Source organism: Austrofundulus limnaeus, unplaced genomic scaffold (assembly GCF_001266775.1).
Source record: "Austrofundulus limnaeus strain Quisiro unplaced genomic scaffold, Austrofundulus_limnaeus-1.0 Scaffold296, whole genome shotgun sequence".
In the NCBI taxonomy this organism is placed as follows: Eukaryota; Metazoa; Chordata; class Actinopteri; order Cyprinodontiformes; family Rivulidae; genus Austrofundulus; species Austrofundulus limnaeus.
This window is the reverse complement of record NW_013952698.1, coordinates 374,294-383,570: the sequence shown is the minus strand read 5'-3', so window position 1 is coordinate 383,570 and position 9,277 is coordinate 374,294. Positions and strand designations below refer to the sequence as shown.

The 9,277-nt window shown below is 40.4% G+C and overlaps 2 protein-coding genes across 2 annotated transcripts in view; one reads left to right on the top strand and one right to left on the bottom strand.

The window, feature by feature from the left end:
* Nucleotides 1-3,993, top strand: part of galk2 (galactokinase 2) — a gene marked incomplete in the record, with an annotated part of 6,390 nt that extends 2,397 nt beyond the window's left edge. The window contains 6 exon segments of the mRNA XM_014021525.1: nt 47-193; nt 350-448; nt 563-715; nt 804-1,014; nt 1,130-1,331; nt 2,549-3,993. Of these exon segments, the coding sequence (XP_013876979.1) occupies nt 47-193; nt 350-448; nt 563-715; nt 804-1,014; nt 1,130-1,331; nt 2,549-2,756 (1,020 nt within the window).
* atp8b4 (ATPase phospholipid transporting 8B4) overlaps nt 3,014-9,277 on the bottom strand; it is a gene marked incomplete at its 5' end in the record, with an annotated part of 20,674 nt that continues 14,410 nt past the window's right edge. The window contains 7 exon segments of the mRNA XM_014021524.1: nt 3,014-4,319; nt 4,386-4,516; nt 4,593-4,731; nt 4,797-5,042; nt 5,769-5,852; nt 5,924-6,147; nt 8,256-8,439. Of these exon segments, the coding sequence (XP_013876978.1) occupies nt 4,065-4,319; nt 4,386-4,516; nt 4,593-4,731; nt 4,797-5,042; nt 5,769-5,852; nt 5,924-6,147; nt 8,256-8,439 (1,263 nt within the window). The 3' untranslated portion in view covers nt 3,014-4,064.

The window sequence follows — 9,277 nt, the reverse complement described above, 5'->3', positions numbered from 1 at the left end:
TAATAATACCATACAATGTTAATATGTGTTGTTGTTTTTCTTCCAGGAGAAGTTTGGGATCTCTAGTTTAGCAGGGATGTCGTGTGTTGTAGACGGAACAGTTCCTCCCAGCTCAGGTCTGTCCAGTTCAAGTGCCTTAGTTTGTTGTTCTGGCCTTGTAACAATGGAGGCAAACCAAAAATCCCTTTCTAAGGTAAAGTACTTTATTATAAATTGGATCATTGGGTTAATTACTCATTTCATTAAACCAAATGGTTAGCATGGAAGAGTATTTGATACAGAATATTTTTGTTTTGTGGAAGAATCTTTGATATTTGATGTGTTTTCTTTAATAAAACCTTTCCTCCAGGTGGCTCTAGCTGAGATATGTGCCAAATGTGAGTGCTACATTGGGACAGAGGGTGGAGGCATGGACCAGTCCATATCATTTCTTGCAGAAAAAGGAACCGTATGTTCATCCACAACTTCCATGATTAATGTCGTGTTTAGATAAATAGACACATTTAATTTACTTTTGTTTCAAGCAACAGTTCTGTGTAGTTTTAAACATTTTGTCCGTCAGGCGAAGCTGATAGAGTTCCAGCCTCTGCGGGCCACTGACGTGAAGCTCCCAGAGGGCGCCGTGTTTGTGATTTCCAACTGCTGCGTGGAGATGAACAAAGCCGCTTCTTCTCACTACAACATCAGGGTGGTGGAGTGTCGGATCGCCACCAAGGTTCTTCTCAAAATGCGACGAAACAATACTCAGTGTTCGTATGTATGGCCTGGATGTGTCACCTGCTGTATGTGCTTTGTGATCACAGATGCTGGCGCAGGCTCGAGGTCTGGACCCGAGCGGGTTGCTGAAGCTGGTTCAGGTTCAGACGGAGCTGGAGGCCTCTCTGGAGGAGATGCTGGCCCTGGTGGACGAGGTTCTGCACCCGGAGCCGTACGACCGGGAGGAGATCTGTAAAGTTCTGAGCATCACCCCGGAGCAGTTCTCCTCAGAGCTGCTGAGCGCCAACACTCAACACTGTGAGTGACGAAACGTATCTTTGCATTATGTTGAACTACGTAACCTTGAAGAGGTCGTACAGTTTGCTAACAATGACTTGATAAAATAATACTCGGTCCTGCCTCTCCTAACCAGTGACGCACTTCAAGCTCCACCAGCGGGCCAAACACGTGTACGGCGAAGCTGCGCGGGTGATGAGGTTTAAAAGCGTGTGCGACGCCGGATCTGCTGACTCTGTGAAACTGCTGGGCGAGCTGATGAACCAGAGCCACCAGAGCTGCAGAGACCTGTACGAGTGCAGCTGTCCTGAACTGGACCAGCTGGTGGACATCTGTCTGTGAGTCCTGCAGGACATTAATTTTATCCCCACAACTGTCCTTTTAGAGACTTTCAATCAGTAATGACTCATTTATTTAGAGAAGCTTCAGAGTTTATTTGGAAGTTTGTTACTTCACATTTAAATCCAGATTATCCAAAGTATTAATGTTACTAACAAGAGTTAATTCTTTAACAGTTTTATTTTAGTTTTCCAAAAGTTTAGTGCAGAGCTGACAAGCAGTGGACTCTTTAAAAAGTGACTTTTTCAGTTTGAATCTGTAAAATATTGAATGGATGTGTAGAAGTTGTGTGTAGCATGGTAACAATAAACCTACAGTCAGATTATTGAGAGTGTATTCGAATAGAATTTCAACTGTGGTATTCAAATTAGTTGAGTGAAATTCTATTATTTTACATCTAGTGCCACCATGTGGTCGAACATGAATTGTTGAATATATCTTCAATGACCAAAAACTCTCAACGTTACTTTGTCAGTGATAAATATGAAATTAATTTGATTTTATTTATATTCTTTGCTGCATGTTCAGTGCTAAATAGCATTAGCTGAAATGCAGGTTTAGAGCTAAATAGTATTAGCTTATTTAGCTAATTAACATTAGCTTATTAGAGGTCTGGACCTGAGCGGGTTGCTGAGCTAATTAGCATTAGCTTATTTGCATGTTCAGAGCTAATTAGCATCAGCTTTGCTGAAGGTTTAGATCTAGTTTGCAAGTGTTATCATGCTAAGGAACGAATGTTAGCATGTTAAACAGCTGTTATTTTGAACATTTTTACAGTTTTTATAGGAAAATTTGAAAAGCAGCCCTTTGTAACAATAAAATTTATGCATATTTCAGAGGCTATTAAAATTTAAACTATATTACATTAGAAACAGATTTGATTGAAACAATCTTCAGAACTGTCATTTGATATATTTAGCAGCACTAATTATTTTATTTTACTTATTAGTTTTAAAATGTGAGCACCGATTTTATCCTGCATTATTAAGTGTCCGACAGACTCTTATAAACCATCTATTGATTCATTTCTGTCTACAGCAGATTCAATGAAAATGTCTTCATTAAAATATAATTTCATTTGCATTTTATTATCTCTCTTTCTGGATCACTACTTGCCCTGTCTCTAAATATTTGATGAGGATTAATGTGACTGTAAGATGATGTCTGAACGACTGGATGAAATATTGACTTTTTGTTTTGTGTTTTCTGCTTGCAGGAAGTCGGGGGCTGTTGGTTCCCGGCTGACGGGAGCAGGTTGGGGAGGCTGCGCCGTCTCCATGGTGCCCAGTCAGAAGGTGGAGGCCTTCCTACAAGCTGTCAGGGATGCTTACTACACCCCTGACCCACGCAGGGCGGCCATGGAGAAGCAGAGTTTGTTTGTAACCAAGCCTGGTAGTGGAGCTGCCATTTTCCTGGAGGAGTGAAATGTACTGAAGTCTTAGACCAAGAAGCAACAAGAAGGTTTTTTTTTTCCAAATCAGATGATGAAGGGAAGTGTGTTAATTTTACTTTTCTGTTAATGGATCAGGGAATTTCTAGTTTAATTTTACCTTTTTTATTCTTAAGTGGGGCCAAATTTTCAACACAGGTGGGATAAATTAAGGCGTTTTGTGTAACAAGGATATTTTTGTTAGGCTCATTTCTTTTTAATACTTGGAAAAAAATATAAATCTATCATTTATAAAATCAATCTATCCTTTTATTAAAGGATATAGATCAAGAAGCAAAAACATGATAAACTGTTTACAATAATAGATACTGACATACAACCAAAAATACAGATTGTTTCCTGTCATTCATTCTGCTCAACTTCTTTTTATTTTATTTCTTTTAAACAAATTTTATTTGCTTCACTGGACCCAGGTTTGGAGTTTGATCAGCTGTCAGTTTAATACATTCAGCAGTTTATCTTTTATTTTTAAATAGATTTTGAGCCATGCATTCCACTTTTACCCATTTTTAAATCCAACCTAAATCAAACCTTTCAAGGCACAGAACAGTGAGGTATGTAAATCTTTAGCGTTACAAAGTCATGTGTCTCTAGTTTGGTTAATGGCAATAAGAATGATGATAAAGTGTAAAGTTCTGTGCTTTCTGAACCTGCTGTAAAAGTGAAACAAATTCAACAAATGTCCTTAATGATACAGATGAAACGGTTAATTTCTTTAAAGTCCAACACCCACCATTACATTCTCAAGTGCTCTTCAGAATACAAGATTATTATTTTTTTTGCATTCTGGCCATGCAAGTGTAAAAAACAAACAACACTAAAACTGATCAAACTAAACACTAAAGTCCAAACACACTAAATCTCTTTAAGTTTGGGTTGTTTGCTCCATGAGACTGCCTGTCTTTGCATATGCCCCCAGCCTGGTGCAAAGGAAATGTGGCGGTCTCGCATGGCGTGATGTCACACTTCATATATGGAAGTGAAGGGACTGTTTCCAAAACCGTGATTTAAACAGTTTGAAGACGTCACAAAACAAAATTGCTTTACTTTTTAACGTTTGCACAGAACATCTGTGTTTATTTGTTACGTCTCTATGGTGGGTGTTGGACTTTAATGTAGACAGTTGGATTTGTTCAGACAATGATTTTGTTTCACTTCAGCTTTAACATTCATCTCACCTGATTCATAATAATAAAAAAATGAGGTACGTTTGTGTTGGTTTGAGTCCAGATCTCCTCAGATGAAGGACACTCATTTTGTGCTTGGTCTGTTAGTCTTTGGCTCAGGAGCTGCAAGCGACTTCATTCTTCCTCATGAGCACGTTTTCTATCCAGTTGGAGCCGTCCGCCGTCCTTTCCGGGGAGCAAGCAGAGGAGACGGTGCTCGTCCTCATGTTTTTGCCAGAGGTGATGAGCTCTCCGTAGCCCTCTTGGTGGGAGAAGGCGTAGGCAGAGCGCCGGGAGCTCCTCCTGCTCACGCGCCTCAGGCTCTGCTCCTGAGGTCGCTGCTTCTTCCTGCAGCGCTGCAAACGACGGACCTGTGAAGACGCAGCACTTTGGTTACTGCTACACAAACATCGTTGGCGTATCTGGAGTTATTCTACCTTATCTGTCAGCGTCGGGAAGAGGTTCGCTCTCAAGAAGCTGACGACCAAGCCCGGCACAACACACACCACAGTGGTGAGCAGGATGACCAGCCACACACACCTCTCTGAAAGGCTGTTACGGGCCGTGCCTGGGGAGACGGAAATCTTATTTATGCTTCATTTGCACCTTTCAGCAACATTTTTATGGCTCTGAGCTAAACTCACCCATAAAAGGAAAATTGCTTTGTAAAAGGCTGAACAAGCCGTCGCTTTGCATCGCAAATAACAAGACGAAGTACACAACGAGGCTGCCCCCCACAAACAGATGATTGACTGCCGTCCAGTAGTGTGTGTCCAGCCCAATCTATCAACAAACAGCACATATTCATTTATATCAAACTTTTAGATGCTTTGCGTTACGAGGCTCACCTGAACGTTTACGATGATGACCAGAGCGGTCGCTATGATGACGGCGAACGTTTGCTGGTCTGAGAAGTCTGAGCCGTCCTCTTTCACCATGACGAAGAAGGCTCCGTAGGGAATAAAGAAAAGCAGGAAGGAGGTCGTCATCCCCTGCAGGCTGCACAGGAAGAACTGGTGCTTGTTGAAGAGGAGGTTCTGCTGGCCCGGTTTGTACAGGCTCGGGTAGCGAAGGCTGTTCTGGTCATTGACGTCCTGTAAACAGATAGTTATTGACTGGACAACGATACAAGGTTAGGAATTGGTAATTAAAAGGGTTCTGTGAGATAAAAACACATGGTGTTCATGACTTTTAGGCTTTTTAAAAAAGTGTGCATATTATTGATTATGGCTTACAATAAACCTTACCTCACATACAGTATGTCAAACTCAAAGCCCGTGGGCCAAATATAGCACGCCACAGCATTTTATGTGGCCTGCAAGAGCTTCAAAGATGTATGAATGTCTTGATGTTTATGTATGCTGCTTTAAAGCCAGCACTGAACATAAACTACATCTCCCATGATGCTGATTATTTGACCCATGAAATGACAGCATCCCACCACTAGTAGGAGGTGCACAGGGTTCAAAAGTATCCGGCCGCCAGTGAAATTCACCATGTAAAATCTGCATTTCACCGTATTTTCACCAGCTACTTCTGCTGTGGCCCAGTTATACTGGGATGTGGGGATTTCCCACTTACAAGTCACAAATTTCAACTTTTCAATGTTTATAAGAGGATGTGTTAAAACACTGTTTCTATGCAAGAAATACCACGTAGAGCTCAGTTGTTTTGTTGTTTTGATAGTGGTGCTCAGCTGTAGCAATGAGACGAGGAACATGATGTTTTTTGTTTAGTTGAAGTTAATTACAACCGGCCCTTTGAGGACAACATAACGCTCATGTGACCCTTGGTGAAAATGGATTTGACCCCTGTCTTACCTGATCAAAAAGTCCCACAGCCAGTACAGGTAATGATGTATACACAATGTTGAAGAGAGTTATGAACCACTGGTCATACACAGTCTGTGGGTGGAAAAGAGTTATTTAACTCTCGAAGAGCACACTGGTTTTATATTAGATGATAAGCTTCGTACCTGTGCTGAGAAACCACAGAAGAAGCCATACCAGAAGTGAACCAGGGTGAAGGCAAAGTTTTTGTAGAAGAAGTAGCTCAGGAAGTTGCACATACGGAAGTAGGACCAGCGTCCGTGGACCAGCAGGAGCCTCTGCAGGTATCGAAACTGAGCGAAGGAGTAATCTGAGGCCAGAACAGCTTGCATCCCCTCCTGGCCACTGATGCCAACACCGATGTGAGCAGCTGAGTGAGAAAAACAACATGGATCTTATTAAAAATTTACTCCGTTAAAGACACAAAACACTTTATTGTGTATTTGTTTGCCAGGGGATATTCACTCTCTTTAAGGACTACAAATACTTCCTCTGTAAGAAGAAGAGGAGAGACAGAAAGGGACTTTTAACACCACGGTTCTCAAACTGTGGTGCCACTGGTGCTGCTTTGAATCCCTTTAAGTAAAATTTTATCAACTAATTACTAATTCAGTAAACAAGCTGAATTATGATGTAAAGCTAAAAAAAGACAAGATAGCCAAGCGGTATAAGCAAATTACAATGTAGGCGACAAATCAGACTTTTTTTCAAATCCAATCTGTCACTTTCATATGAGGTACTAATTCAGATACATGTGATGTTTTTCAAAGGAACATGTTGCATTTTACCTGACTTACGTCATTGAGGTGGGGGTATACAGATTAATCCAAATACTTACATTAATACCAGTGTCATGCTCTGAACTCTGCCCGTCTTACAGAACAAAGCTACAGAACAAAAGTCCAGTTGCTACGTCTTTTTTTTAAACTTTCTAGATTTGTCATGTTCTGGGTTATTGAGAATTTACACCAATGTATGATGCTAACGCTGGTATACCATGTGACAGTACTGATACTAGCACAATGCGATCGATACTTGAGTTTTTTTCTACTTTCAGTCAATCCAACAAGGGACAGAAAAAAGCACAGCAGAGGTTTTTTTATTCAAACCTCAACTACAAGAAGCATATTAAAAAAAGACACAAACTGTTAAATACAACCTAGTCAATTTTAGACATGTTGGATCTTGTTTGTCATTGGAAGCAGCCAAGTTATTCATGCATGCACTCATTTTTTCACACATTTCATATTGTATTTCATGTTGGGGACAAACCAATTTGTCAGTAATAAAACCTGTAGAGTCTTGTTACAAACAGACCCTCAAAATATTGGGCAACACGCCCTTAAGACACCATCATTGTCAGATTGTGCAGGAATATAACTTACTTTATTTTGAAAATTTTAGAGTTTTCTCAAATATGGAAACAGTATATAATTTTTTTAACGGTTTAGCGCCAATCTGTTTGCAAAAATTTGTTTATTATCGTTCAGCTGTTTCTTTGCACTTAACCAGAACGTCCAGGCAGAACTGTGAAGTTCCTGCTCGACGATCAGCCTTTGGACAAGCAGCTTTTTCGGTTAAAGCCATCGCTCAGTGGAACGCTGCTCCTGATCGTGTAAAAAACTGTAGTTCTATTAGTTTTAAAAATAATCTTAAAAAATATCTTAAATCTACCCAATGATGCAATCACTGAATTGCACTAGGTAATCGATTTTAGAGTTGCTTCTGGTTGTGTGGGGTGGAGGGTGAGGTGGAGGTGGGCATGATTTTATGTTTGGAGAGTGGGGCGGGGTGTTTTATGTATTTTTTTTTAATTGCAAAATGTTTTATATTGTTTTTATTTTTCTGTTTTTTTCCTCTCTTATTTCTATTTTACTGTTGGATGTTGTTTTGGTTTTACTGTTTGATGGGACTACAGATGTAAATTAGACTTAGGCTAAATCTGGTGCAATGCAACAAATTATGTTTTAATGTCCCAAACAAAAATAAAATCATTCATTCATTCAATAGTGCGGACAGCTTTGATTGAGCTGATCCACACATGCTAAAATGTAGCATCTATACTTCTATAAACACAGCATGCTGTGTGTGATGTCATGTTCCTTCTGTGGTCACTTCAGGGTCATGGATTGTTCACACTGGAGGTGGTGGAGGACATTTTTAAATTATAATGTGAATGACCAGAAAATTCAGATCAGGCCAAAAAAAAAAAAAAAGGAACTGACTGAGCATCAAAACCTGCAGCGTGAACGTAACAAAAGTCTTTATGATCCTCTGGAATATGATGTCGCTCACTTCACCCGTACCGATTTCTTCTTAGCATGGGATTTTTTTTGCTCTTATTAGTGAGCAGAGAGTAAAATCAGGTATAAAAGCTGTAAAGTCTGAGAAGTGTCTATTGAGTTTTTTTAATTTTATTTTATGCAAACACCATTTTTACAGAGAAACCTAATAAACACTTTGTTTCCTGAGCCTTACTCTTAATCATGCTGACATCGTTGGCCCCGTCTCCCACAGCCAGCGTGACGGCCCTCTTGTGCCTCTTCACCAGCTCCACCACCTGAGCTTTCTGCATCGGAGTGACCCGGCAGCAGATGACCGTTTTACACAAGCAGGCCAAATCCAGCAAGATGTGCTCCAGCTGGGGCTCCAGAGCGTGAGCCTGCAGGGCGAACACATGCATCGCACCTGTTAGACATCACTGCATCCGACCCGTTACGTCAGCCCCCTGCAGAGGCCTGACGCAGCGTTTTCCATCCAGCCTGGTGTTGTGCACGCTGCCCGAGGTGCGGCGAGGGAGCAGGAAATAGATGTTAATGAAAACTTGTAATTGTGCTGATGGCTCTCAGCGCCTCTTTGCTAATTAGACTCTGTTTAGTCAGCTGCGTGCAGAGATGCCAGATTCAGCAGAAAACACACACAACCAGCGTTTAGTGGTGTGAAACCTGCTTTATAAACACTACAGCCAAAATAACGTTAAAGGCCTCACGTTCTTTAAAGGATTTATAATCTGCCTCCTTTCAGGCCAAAGTTTAAAACTAAGATTATCTTATGATGAGAAAAAACAAAGTTACATCTGTTTTGGTCAAACCTTGTCAATGACAAATCTCACAGATCTCAAGAGCTGTGTAAACTCTCAAAGTATCAGTTTGGTTTTATTTCACAAGACACTGGGTCTTGCTGACATAATGGTGAGATCAAACTCTATAACTCCACCTGAAACATGTGAAACCATAAGTGAAACCACAAGTCATCTGTCACTTTAATACACCTGTGCAATTTATTTATCTACTACACTTTAATCTAACATGTGCAATGTCACTATCATCACCTATTCTTATATCATTAATGATATCTGATGGGACCTTTGCATCAGTCATACCGTTTTTAGCTTCAGAGTATATCACCATTGTTATTTCTATTTACACTGTTGTTATTTCTACTTACACTGTTGTTATTTCTATTTACACTGTTGTTATTTCTACTTACACTGTTGTTAT